Source organism: Onychostoma macrolepis, chromosome 05, assembly GCF_012432095.1.
Source record: "Onychostoma macrolepis isolate SWU-2019 chromosome 05, ASM1243209v1, whole genome shotgun sequence".
NCBI lineage: Eukaryota > Metazoa > Chordata > Actinopteri > Cypriniformes > Cyprinidae > Onychostoma > Onychostoma macrolepis.
In genome coordinates, this window is record NC_081159.1 from 5,983,115 (window position 1) to 5,996,766 (window position 13,652).

General features: G+C 35.7%; 1 protein-coding gene across 7 annotated transcripts in view; it reads right to left on the bottom strand.

The window, feature by feature from the left end:
* The window catches only part of specc1 (sperm antigen with calponin homology and coiled-coil domains 1), a 149,438-nt gene that overhangs the window by 58,396 nt on the left and 77,390 nt on the right, over positions 1–13,652 (bottom strand). For 6 of the 7 annotated variants that reach the window (XM_058775060.1, XM_058775057.1, XM_058775059.1 and 3 more), the window contains 8 exons: positions 11,807–12,014; positions 10,542–10,615; positions 10,025–10,200; positions 5,208–5,392; positions 3,628–3,728; positions 3,473–3,545; positions 1,897–2,029; positions 227–329 (listed from right to left, as the gene is read on the bottom strand). In XM_058775060.1, the coding sequence (XP_058631043.1) occupies positions 227–329; positions 1,897–2,029; positions 3,473–3,545; positions 3,628–3,728; positions 5,208–5,392; positions 10,025–10,200; positions 10,542–10,615; positions 11,807–12,014 (1,053 nt within the window). Of the gene's footprint in view, positions 1–226; positions 330–1,896; positions 2,030–3,472; positions 3,546–3,627; positions 3,729–5,207; positions 5,393–6,248; positions 7,855–10,024; positions 10,201–10,541; positions 10,616–11,806; positions 12,015–13,652 lie in introns of those variants that run through there. The other variant, XM_058775062.1, reaches the window with a different exon arrangement.

Here is a 13,652-nt window from a genome sequence, read left to right on the forward strand (position 1 = left end):
CATCAAATGTCAAAAGCTTAAAAATGCATTTAAATTTTCAGCCATTACTGTAGTTCTGTTTGGCAGCCCTAGTGGTGCAGAAATTACACATTACACTTTTAAACATGTCAGTTTTTTTGCATTCCTTTGGCAATGTTGTATTTAAACAGTCATGCCAATAAAACTTGCCTGAAAGATGAGAGAGAGGGACAGGGTGAGAGAGGGGGTCAGGGCCTGTGCTCCTTACCGGATAGCCTTCTGTTTTCTTCTGGCACCACTTCAGTAGAGCGTTCCTCTTAGATCCACCGTACTCCCGCGCCAGAGCAGACAGAGGGTCTGTTCTTTCCACACTAGCATCAGGGGACACACACATACACATGTACGGTCACTAACACTGCATCTGTACATGTGTGTGAGACCTCATGGGGTTTTGAAGTGTGTAACATGCATTTGTAACATTTACTTATTTCCTAAATGCGATTATAGCATTGAAAGAGCTAAATGTATTTGCGTACTCTGAAAATCTGCACAAAATCTATACTGTACTTGATGTACGTAATGACAGAATGTTAGTGACTTTCACTTGAGGGGTTTAGTGTTTAACCACTGCTAAAATCCTCACACTCATGTGAAAGTACATCAGTACATCAGGCGTGTCTGTCTGCAAGAGACACAGCATGAAAGCTAATCAGATTGCCTTGTTGTGTGTTCGTGGGAAAACTGGATGACTCTGTGGTCATTGCACTGGAAGTCAGAACAGTATATGCGTCATTGTTTTATTACCTTTCACACTGATGTCTGTAAGGATTTTAAACAAATACAAGATCACATATATATATACAGTCATGGCCAAAAATACCGGCAACCTTGGTAAATATGATCAAAGAAGGCTGTGAAAATTAATCTGCATTGTTAATCCTTTTGATCTTTTTTAAAAATTCACAAAAATCTTACCTTTCATTGGATAATAAGAATTTAAAATGGGGGGAAATATCATTATGAAATAAATGTTTATGTAATAGTAATGACTTTAGCTTTGCAATTACAGGAATAAATTACATTTTAACATACAGTATATTGAAATAGAAAACTTATTTTAAATTTTAATAATATTTTGCAATATTACTGTTTATGTTTGATCAATGAATGCAGTCTCGGTGAGCAAAAGAGTATTTCATAAAATTAAAAAAAGTCTTGAAATAAGATTTACAAAAAAAAAAAAAAATCAGGAACATTTGAATGCTAGTGTATATCAAGGCAATTCTGTAATTTTTAATAATAATAACATCAAACAGTGTCTGTTTTCACTGACACCAATTTGAAACACATTAAGGAATTTCTCTCTATATATCATTTAAAATTGTAAAAAAAAAAATTAAAAAAAGTAACAAATCGTGAAATGTTTAAATGATAAAGGACAGGGACAGGACCATGACAAATTTACATATTCATGTACATTTTAAACTAAAACCTTGATCCATGAACACATTATGCATCAACTTCCCAACAGTGGTTTTGAAGCAGGGCAAAAAAAGGTCATGACTAACGTTCTATATCAAGAACTTTTTTTTCGTATCAGTTTGTGCCAAGTATGATTCTGTTCAAATTGTGAATCACCAAAGAGACTGACTTGCATAACTCGAGGCATTGTTTCTAAGCAGGACAGCAGGGGTTAGCGAAATGAAAATAGGGAGAAACTGTTAAGGAATGTGTAATGCAAGTGTATCACGGATAAGAAATGCAGTTCAGGTCTTTCTAATCTGAGTCATCTTATTACTCTATGTCTCAGCATTATTCAAATATATTTAGCAGCGAAAGGTAGCTGTGTATCTTTCTTTCATAAGACTGAGTCATCTGTTGTTTTAGTGCCCCTAGTGAGGAAGACGTTCACTGTGCTTTTGTGTTTTTGTAGCTTACTTGAGTTTGCTGTTGGCTTTGTTGTAAGTAAAGGAGGATGTGCAGCCATTGAAGTGAGTTGGAGTTTTAATCACAGACTCGAGGGACGGACTCTTCCTCATAAGAGAAGAGGGCTTCAGTTCATCGCACGACCCTGAGAGAGACAGAACCACAGACGCATAGGGGAAATTTAATATTGTGTCCCATTATTGCCACATTTCTGGAGAATATCCTCTAAAAGGACATAATAAAATCCACAAAGAGAAGACATGACACAATATTTATTTAAATTAAGATAACTGATAATACGAATGCCAAAGCAAACCACATAATACATAAAACATAACACATGATACATGACCAAAATAATAAGGTATGGTGTCAGTAAAGATTTTTTTTTTATATAAATTATTTTGCAAGGATCCATTAAATTGATCAAAAGTGTCAGTAAAGAAAATTGTTACAAAATAAATAAAATGATACGACATTTTTATTGAGCAGCAAATTAGCACATGTAAGTGATTTCTGAAGGATCATGTGACACTGAAGACTGGAGTACTGACCCTGAAAATTTAGCTTCGGAACTAGTGCGCTAAGCAGATGAACTTTAACTCGTCTTAAAATGATGTTAAGTTTTGTGGGTATCCAGCAGAGTCCTGCACGGGTCCTGTTTGATAAACCCGCACCCGCCCCACACCCGCAGTAGTTAACCGAATACCAGACTCGTTATCCGACAGCAACACTAATTTAATTCCGAACCCGACCCGACCCGACCCGTTTGACATAAAAACCGTGACCCGAACCGCACCCGCATTAAATCTACACAAGGCAGACAAAACACCTTTATTTTATTTTTAATGTAACAAGCAATTAACAAGTCATTCTGAGTTAATGTGCTAATATTTTTATAATAAATAATAATACATTTAATAATAACATTTAACACACGCAGCCCAACAAGTTAACAGAGAGAGAAAAATCACCATTCAACTTGTAAACAATATAAAACTATTGCGGAGTAAAGCTTTTATTCAAACTGTGAATAGATTAACTACAGAAAAGCGAGCAAAGAGCGCTCCCTTTAATATAATCACTAGACCTAACTGTCAATCAATGTCAATACAGCTGTCGATTGGCTACAGTGCACAGTGTTTGCAAATCCCGCTGTAGAAGCCCGGTCTTCAGACAGAGCTCGCGAACACAAGCACGGGACAATTTGAAAGGAGCTGCCTATCAGCGTGTACTGGATTAAGTCGAAATAGTCTTGGTTATAATTGTACCCGCCCGCGTGCAGGACTCTGGTATCCAGTACTTTTGAAAAAATATACTTTTACTTTTTTTTCCCAGAGCAATACCGATAGACCCCATTTTAGATGCTGATGTTTGAGACATATTTCAGACAAAGATATTGACTTTGTATTACAAGTGCATACATGCGCACAGTTTCACAATTTCAAAATGACTGTGGTAAGCAACAACATGCCACAGATGCTATGAACAGTTTAAATGTAAATGTTTCTCTACAGTATAAGTGTTTAAAGGATAACTGAAGTGTTAAGTGAAGGACGCTCCTCAGATCTATGTCACTATGAAGTACCATTGTGGGGGAAATCTCCAAAGGCGATTTTTCTCTCAAGGGTCTTTGACAGCGGCTTGATTCCAGAGTGCCTCTAGAAACATAAGACACATGTCAGTGATAGCATGGCCCATGCTCCAGTATAAATGCGTGGTGTATTGTGAGATTTGTAGTACCTGAATGGGTGAGACAGCGGCAGCAGGGGCTGTACGGACTGGTATGCCACTCAGGGGGCTTCTGGGAGATGTATGCATCTGTGCTGAGCTGCTGGTTCCATCTAGAAGAATACAGTGAAACACTTTTAAAAATGGCTTCCAGCCACACAGACAATATAAAAAAATCTGAATGGATAGCTCACTCAGTGGATAATATCTCATTACTATCTTATGTCATTTCAAACCTGTATGACTTTTGGAACACAAAAGGTGTTTTTGAATTTAAAACAGCAAAGGTGCTTTGTTTGACACAATGTGGAGCGGAGAGACTGAAACCCGCATATCTGTTGTAAATTCACTGTAAACCATGGCTTTACAGGGCTTATTGCTTTTATAAAATGTTAGCATGTGCTCAGCCCACCCAATAAGTCAAAATTAATTAAGTCAAAAATAAGTCAAAAACAGTAAAACATTTTCACAGTGACATAATAATACTGATGTAATGAGGTCAGAGGTGTATGTTTCTATAGTAATTTACAACAGCTTTGAACATGGCTAAAACAATCATAATCAAGGACCGGAGCTATCTGTTTTATAGTAAACAGTTTTGGTGACCACTGACTTCTATTGTATGGACAATAAAAAAAAATCTCAAAATATTTTTTTTTAAAAATCGCATTCGGGTGAGTAAATGATGACAGAATTTCAATTTGTCGGGTGAATTATCACTTCAAGGTCATTTCCACAGGAAGTTCAGCAGGACATAATGCAATAAGTCAAGAGGACACTACATAATATTGTTTTTTTAATTATTCATCCAATATAGTTTTTACTGGCCCGTCCTTGAAAAACAGCATGCTAAGGTTCACAAATGAATCTCCACTCAAACTTTTAAGGTCATATAAAATGTAAATGGGAAAATTGGATTTGTCATAATACAATCCGTTTTTGGTAAAGAAATGATTCATGAGGACCCTTGCAAGGACAGTTATGTTTTGATGAAGCTGGAATGACTGTCTGACGACACCACATTAGACTTTCTGAAATACCCAACTGTATTCTGCAGAACATTTTATAAAAATCACAAGCTGTACTAAAGGTTATTAATAATGGGACTCTTTGTCTTATTATTCTAGGAACATTAAACAAGCTCTCCAATCTAAAATGACATTTTTTGTGATTAATGAGCAGAAGTCCTGCTGTCTCACCACCCGTAACTTACAGAAGTATCTGTCCAGCATAAAGACAAGCGGGAATGATTTGAGAGGTCTGGCTGCTGTAATGAGAGCCAGACTTTCCTGCTGCCGTGTTACTGATAGATTGTGATGGCAGACAGGAGATGTTTGGAGAGAATTACATCATTAGCTCAGATTAAAGTACGGCTTTTGTTAACATCTGTTTCACCATGATAGCGCCATGATCTAAACATTTAATCACTGCCTAAATATTTTTTCAGCAATCATTTTACCGTCTAACATTTTACCATGTAACATTAATTTTAAATATTTGAGACATTAATAAGAAAAGATGTGAAAAGGGGAGAGAACAAGAATGAGAATGAGGGAAAATAAGAAAAGCAGCGAGAAAGGTCGTGTCCTCACTCGGCACAGCTGTGTCAAACGACTTGATGAGAGATTTGACCGTGGCTCCTGGTTCTGAGGGCATGCTGCTTCCACTCTCATTACCATTGGTTTGGAAGCCACCAGGTGCATTCTGGGACACAGTCATTCGGCACCAGTGGGGACTGCCATCTGAGTCAGAGAGACTAACGTCTTCACTCCATGACCTATCAATCACAGAACACATATAGAGAGGCCACAGGGATTTGAATGTATTTTACATGAGGTGCTAAATGTGTATATATGAATAAACTATTTTACATGCTTTAAAGTAAAATTAAATAAAATACACACAATTATACGATTTTTGTAAAAATACAAAAAAAAACAAACAGAAAAAAGTAGATTGATACCAATTCATGTTTAATTTAATAATATTAAATAATAATAGATCATTAATAGTAATGTCAAATCATATCAAAATGGTACTAATCAGTACTAATAAATTAGTTAAATCATGTTTGGTTCACATCTAACCCCAATAATCAAAAGAGAAAAAAATTGAAATTATATTTGCATTAAAAATAAAGATATAAATAAAAATATTTTATGACTACAATTTTTTGCATTGTCACTGTATTTTCATCACAATTAAGCACATTTCCTCCTCAAAAATGCATAGTGCAAAATGAGGGTAAACATGTTCAACTGCAAGGAAATTAATGCCACAATCTAAACAATCTTAAAGGTTATAAAAATATGCATCCATGTTCTTTATGCACAATATAATTTCTTTTGACAGGTTTTGTGGGATTCAAAAATGATGGCTGACAGTACAGTATATGCATATTTGAGCACATTTAAGTGAAGTTTTTCTACCTGAGGCAGAAATTTCCTCTTGTGCAAAAATGGTTCAATATGCGTACAGTATTGCATGATATAAAAATGCAAAATATTAGCAAGTTCTAGTGACACCTCTACTCAGGATAAAATCCCAAACTGTCTGTGTCATGTTTCTTTACTGTAGATGCATGTATACAAACATGTGAAAGCGAAAAATGAGAAACCCCAGTGGAAGCTGCCTTAAAAACACAGACATAACATGCTGGAATGATCTGATTTATTTACTTTAAAGATACAGAATACATTGATGACAATTTTAAATGTAACGTGTTAGAGATAAATAGTATTGTATCTCTCATGAGTACAAACGTCATTGCAGTCACATGAAAACAGTACATAAGTTACATTTGCACATTCACTGAATCGTAACAGAAACTGCATCATTTAAAGGCAGAGGTGTGAAACTACTAAGCATGCAATCATATTTTGGCACAGTCATGTCCTGAACTGTTAATACCAGCATGTAATATAATTTCTGATAAACTGCATCTAGACGAATCTGTTCCTGCGAGACATACAACCTGAGATTTGACAAAACGGCAGTCGAGGACCTGACTTTTGTACACTTCATATTTGAGAGTCATGTCTCATTCGCATTTGCAATATCATGTGATATTCACATTCACTGAGAAACTTTCAAACTGAAATTGGCCACAGATGATTAAACAATGCAAATAGGGATGTGGAGTGGAGTAGAAAGCTTCACCCATGAGGAACACAAACAGAAGTGCTTAGCTAAGTTGTTTACTTTGAACGTGAGGTAAAGCACGTTTCTCAAAAGCACGACTGATTTCTTATCACTACTTTTAGTGGCAGTGATGTAACAAAAAACGACACAGGGACAACACAACCACCCTTACCCTACAGCAAACATCATCCAATACAAGTAATCTTCATTGGTTAGTGCTTGAGTAAATCAAATTAAAACATTTAAAAGTTAGTGGGGTTGTAATCCAACCGGGTTTTAACTATAAGAATCAGTGTGTTTATAGACTAAAACAAGCTTGCTTGATATGTTGGAGTGTTGATAGGAATGGTTTGTCTGCCATCTAGTGTTGGATTTGCACACAGCAGTATGAAACTAAAATTTCATCATTTGAAAAGTGGCACATGAAAGTTCCCAATGTCTTCATGTAACTCAAATAGATGTATCTGCTCTGCCCAAGGTGTAAACACAGAGAATATGAAAGAAATGACCCGGAATAGAGGGAATTAAATGGTTTACCCTGTCGTGGTTGCTGTCGAAATATAAACCGTTAAGACAAAATCAAAAAGTGCTGGTAAAGTATTAAAGGTCCATAAATGTTGGCTTTATTCCTAAGGCAGCACAATACAAAGCTATTTTTTGTACTTTAAAAAGACAGTGCCCAGTCAGGGATATAATAAATTAATGTTACAGATACATCTTTACACAATTTGTTCACTTTTCCTTCCAATTATCCCCAACATTTCAGTTGGCCCTGCTTAAAGGTATAACAACACAAGCCTAAAGCAGGTCAACATGATCAAACACACTTCAAATAGTGCAGGTGTTGTTTGCTTTAGAACAAACACAAAATATCTCCTCTGAGCAGCTGTGGAAACAGCATATGTATTCCGGTTTTGTGAATTTTTTTTTTCCATCAAAAAATTCAGAATTTGTCTTCACTTTCTCTTCACGAATAATACTGACACACAGATAACTCTGTATTACAATACTGTAAACCGGTCATCGGTTTTAACCCTAGACATCTATCGCCCCTCAACTGCAGTCTTGGAGGTCTCAAATGCAGGTCCAGTGGCAATTCTGAAAGAAACAAAGAAAACAGAGGTATATTTAAGGTTCAGAGTTCGGTTCGGAATGAAGATATATTCAAAAATACTTGCTAAATTGAGTTTATTAGGATGAAAGCCTCAGATTGACTTGAGATGAGCAGCATCACCAGTAAATCGAGCATCATTTATAAAATAAATGTTTTCATCATGGCAGAAAATGCTCATTCGTCATCATCAACCTTCATGCATCTCTCTGGAAATCAATAAAACATGTGATACTTTTCATTAGCAGATTGTAAGCAGATGATTGAAGGAAGAAAACCTTCAAACGTTTCCAGAAACCTGTTTGTTTCACAATCTGTGAGCAAAAATCATAGCAAACAGCAGATGTCGCCACATACAAAGTTTTCAAGGGCAAGAAAGAAAGGAAAAGTAGAACTGGCAAGCAAAGCAGACCCAGCCCTGTTTGAATAAAATGAGCAAAGCCAATCAGACAGTAGTATTGTTCAAAGCAGTGGGCGGGTGGCTAAGGCAGGGAAAACAGGCAAAGACACAAGCTCTTGAACATCCTCAATGATTAAATCACTCTGACCATCCATAAGCATTCATACTAGCATTCTGTATGAGTGCTGGGCTGGTGATAGCAGTGCACTCACCTGGGTCAGAGGGAAATCCTTTAGAGAGCAATCTCAGGGAGCATCTGAGGGAGGGGGGAAATCGACGCACACTGGCTGTCCGTTTGAACGGAGGGGAAGAGTTTTTTAAAGATCTAGCAACTCAAACGCACTACTTATAAAAGCGCCCATCTCAAAATACTTCAACTGGTATTCAATACATGCACTCATCTTATTGGATTCCTATAATGAAGCGCACAGGTCTAGTGTCACATGATAATGGGGAGACAATGTTGTTGCTAATGCTCTGCAGACTAATGCAAAATATTCTACGAAGCTAGCACACAAAACAGACATGAACACCAAAGCATTAATGCCAGCCCAACACCAAAGAGTAAACACCTTTTGACACAGGTAAAGATGTTGCTGGGACATTCATTTTCCTCAAACAGTTTGTTCGGTGTATCAGATGTTGTTCTTGGTGGATGAAATGTATAAATTTGCACATCAAATAGATCATCAGATCATTATCAGTTCATCTAAATGAGTGTTTATAATTTAAAAGATATGGCAGGTATATATAAAAATAAGGCTGTGTATGAAACCTGAAAAAAGCTGTATTCACTTCTTATGACATCCACATTTTGTGTGTATGTGATTTGGTGGCTAGTTAAAGAAATAAAAATATAAATAAAAATGATGTTTAATTGAGTGGTGGAACAAAGTAAACAAAATTTACAGTCTTGTTATTGTTAACTGAAACTATAAAAAATTGTTTTCGTTAGCTGAAATAAAACAAAATAAATAAACAAATTAAAAAACTGAAAAAAAAAATGAAAAACATTAAAATGAAAAACATTAGTGCTATATATATATATATTTAATGTATATATAATATAAAAAATGACAAAAGCTTAAACTAAAATTTAAATGAAAACAGAAAATATGAAAACACAAGGTAATTCAACATAAGAAATATCATAGTAACTATAAATAATAACTAATATAACATTGAACATTTATAAATGCCCAATTTTTTATTCCATTTCTAGTAAGAGATAATCAAGCAAATATTTGATGACTACAATACTTATGTCTAAAGTTCATTTGAACTTGTCTTTTTTCTTTATGTCGTTTAATTTACTTTTTTCCTCAGAAGTTAAAAGGAATATAAGATAATATAAGGAATACAGAGCTGCCTTTGGTTTCGAACACAGTAGGTAATCGTTTTTTGGGGCAATATCAGTTTAAAGCTACTATAAACAAACAAACAAAAAGAGTAAACAGATGCAAGATAGTGTGTAAAAGCAGAGGAGTGAGGGTAATTTTGCATGACTAGTGATTTGAGTGTTCATTGGTACAGTTTACTGCAGCCTTTAAAATGTCAGATATCAATTTCAGACATTTAAAATGTCAAATTCCAATTCTTTATCTGATCTTGATTTGGGATATAGCAAACTATACCAGTAAACCCAGTCAGCGGCTGTCAGAGATTGATATTTGAATAGAGGTGATGGTTGTTAGAGTTGAGAGCCCAGATGGATAGCAGAGGGGAGGGCAGTGTTGAGTTCATGAGTGATTGTGTACCTGGTGCCCTGGACCTGCTCCAACTCTGAAGCCAGACTTGCGCTGTGTTCCTGCTCCTCCTGCAGACGTCTGCGCAGCGTGCGCAGCTCCTGCTGAGCTTCCACCTTTATGTCATTTGCGACCACTACTGCTGTCTGGAGGTCAGCCTGGAAACGGCGCCACTCCTCTGTCTCATCCTGAAAATCCGCACACAAACACATGCATTTTTAGTCATGTGGAGCGGAAGTGTTTTGGCCTTCTTGTGAGCTCATGGGGCTGGTCATGGAAATGTCATTTTCAATCTCGGTGACTGATGGGCACTGACATGGTAGACTGCAATCCAGCTTGCATTTGCAGCTCAAAGTGTGCTCTAATGAAGACCGTTCTGGTCTCATACACATAGCACTGTTCTACACAGATGGAAGATATTCCTCCTGAATTATACAAACTGACATCCACTGTCAAACATGCATGGTTATGCTTTAGTTCATTACAAAATGAAGAAAGTACAAGAAGAAAAACAGATAAACAATTCCACCTTCATCTGTTTATTCATGGCCTTAATCTGCTTCTCCAGCTCAGCCTTGTTTTCTTCCAGCCTCTTGATTTGATCTGAAAAATCAGGACAAAATTATAATTCACAAAAAAAAAAGTGTTGCGTCAGTAAGACTTTTTTTTAAGAAAGAGATTAATATTTTTATTCAACAAGGATGCAAACATCTTTTTTTCCCCAAAAGTGACAGTAAAGACATTTATAATATTACAAAAGATTTCTATAAATCCTTTTCATTTGAACTTTCTATTCAAAGAATCCTAAAAAAATGTTTCCCTTTTTTCAAAAAAAAAAAAAAAAATGCAGTGCAAATGTTTTTAATATTGATAAGAAAAATACATTTCTTAAGCACTAAATCAGCATATTAGAATGATTTCTGAAGGATCATGTGACACTGAAGACTGGAGTAATGATGCTAAAAATTTATCTTTACCATCACAGGAATAAATTAAAAAAGCAGTTATTCTGAACTCTAATAATTTTTCTGAATATTAATGTTTTTTTCAAATACATGCAGCCTTGATGAGCATAAGAGACTTCTTTCACAAACATAAAAAAATTTAATAGACTCAAACTTTAGTGTATTACATTAAATAAATGTATTTAAACAAATAAAAACTAAGCCTACAATTACATTTGACTCCAAAAAATCTTCATTACTTTTTTTTTTACATTTTACATTACATTTTTACTAAAAACAATTTAACTTTCTTTTGAATTTGGGGTAAACTGTGACCCGGGCAAGTTCTTGAAATTTAGGACTAAATGCTGTAAAGAGTCTTGAAATATAAATACTGTTTAGCTTATATAACTAAAGGAAATAACAAGGAGCTATTTAAATTTATTTAGTTCATTGCAGCTGGACAGACACAAACTGAGCTGCAATAAAACTATAATCTGCACCATGAAATTTCCTCCCCCCTGCTTACAGAGGAAAAGAGAAGAAAGCAGGCATGCTCACAGTGCATATGAATCCTGCATGATGCAGTTTGGCAAAGATTTAAGCTGGAGAGATCTAAGTACTAAACAGCTCAGTATCTCAATCCATCCAGGCTGCCAGAACCAATCAATGTGTTTCACTAATCACAGCAGACTCCAACCAGTGTGTGTGCGCATGTAAGCCAGATTCTGCCAGATGATACAGTATATTTAGCATTGGCTGAGGGTAAGCAGTTAAACATTCACAGCATGGGGTTATGATCGTTTGGCAAGGTGGTATACTGAGATCCAGAGACAGATAATTATCATACTCTCCAGGTCCAGAATGGTCTGGTTGGTGTGCAGTCTAACTGCCCGTTGCTGCTCCACCTGGTCCTCCAACTCAAAGATGGTCTCTTTTAGGTCCTTGATCTGGTTCTCAGCATCTCTGCTGTTCTCCTCTAAAGCGAGCATGTTGGCTTTATGATCTTGTTCCTGTTTCTCCACCCTCTCCAGCAGCTGCAGCCTATCTGCCTCCACCTGCACATACAGACACATAAATGCCTCAAAAACACTGTTACTAATTTTAAAACAATGTAGTGCAGCTATTCAGGAAGCATATCACTTATTTAATAAGGCACTTCTATTGCAGCTCTAACTGCACAGTGACTGCAATCCACAGCCTTTGACTAACACAAACAGAGGTTACTGGCAAAACCTAACAACAAACGAAATTCATTTTTAAATACTAGATACTGATTAAAAAAAAAAAAAAAAAAAAAGATTGTCAGAGCTAAGGATTCAGATAATTACCGCCCATTCCAGGCCAACACAATTCACATTTCCTATCGTTTTTGACCAAATACCCCTTGATTTGTAGGCATTTTCATGTAATTGTAAGATACAAAAAACCTTTTAAGATTTTTAAAAATAAATTAATACTTTTATTTGGCAAGGACACATTAAATTGGTCAAAACAGCAATAAAGATATTTATAAACAGAAGACTTCTATTTTAGATAAATGCTATTATTCTGACGTTCCTAATCATCAAAGAATCCTGTAAAAATGTACCATGGTTTCCATGTCATATTAACCAGCACAACTATGTTTAAAATAATAAGAAATGTTTCTTGAGCAGCAAATCAACATATTATAGAGTGATTTCTGAAGGATAATGTGACAATGAAAAATTTTAATTCACAATGTCAATTGTATTCGTAGTAAAAAATGCAGGCTTAGTTTTCTTTCAAAAACCTGGTAGTGTATTTAGCTTTAGTATTTAGTATTTATGTTGAGACTAAGGTTTTAAATCATACTTTAATAACTTCTTATTTTAATAAGGTTTACAGGGTTCATATGCTCTAAAAGCACCATGCCCAGATCTATGCTGACTGTCATTGTGCGAAAAGCCTCTCTAAAAATGTAACAAAAGCAGGCGGCCTTCAAAAAGACACATCTTTTTTTGCCAGCACCTGACCAACTAATACTAACACTTACCTATTCTATTTATAAAAAAAACCAACAAAAAAACCAACAAAAAAAAACTAGCTACATGTACTGTGCTGGACTAACTGAGACTTGTCATGGCACTTGTATACTGCTGCACTCTCGATGGTCTGATCGCTTCTATTGTACGTCGCTTTGGATAAAAGCGTCTGCTAAATGGTTAAATATAAATGTAAACAAAAAGAGGTCTTGTACAATTCAACATTCGTTAGAATCATCAATAATTATCCACCCCTGCAATAAACAAAACATTGCTTTTTTAAAGAAATTCATCACCATAGAGCTCCTTTAAGAATGAATAGTCACAGTCTAGTCTGACTTAAAAATGTGTAGTTTTGCACATCTCTACTGATGCTGAAGTACTACACTTAACATCTGAATTCTATAAAATGAGTATTAAATCAGACAACAGGAAACAGTATTGCTCCAGTGTTGCATACTAATTAATTGAGAATTAGATCATTCTTGTTGCGGTATAGGCCAAGTCATAAATCATTTGACAGCTGGATCAGCCTATACAGAACAGAATAGCATCTGAGTCACACACATACACCTCTTTCTTCAAAGCCTTGTGAACAGAGACGTGCTCACTGAGTGTGCTCTAAGACAAGTGTGACATCTTAAAGCTCTGTCCAGTGGCAACTCCCTGGATGACATCTGGACTAAGGGT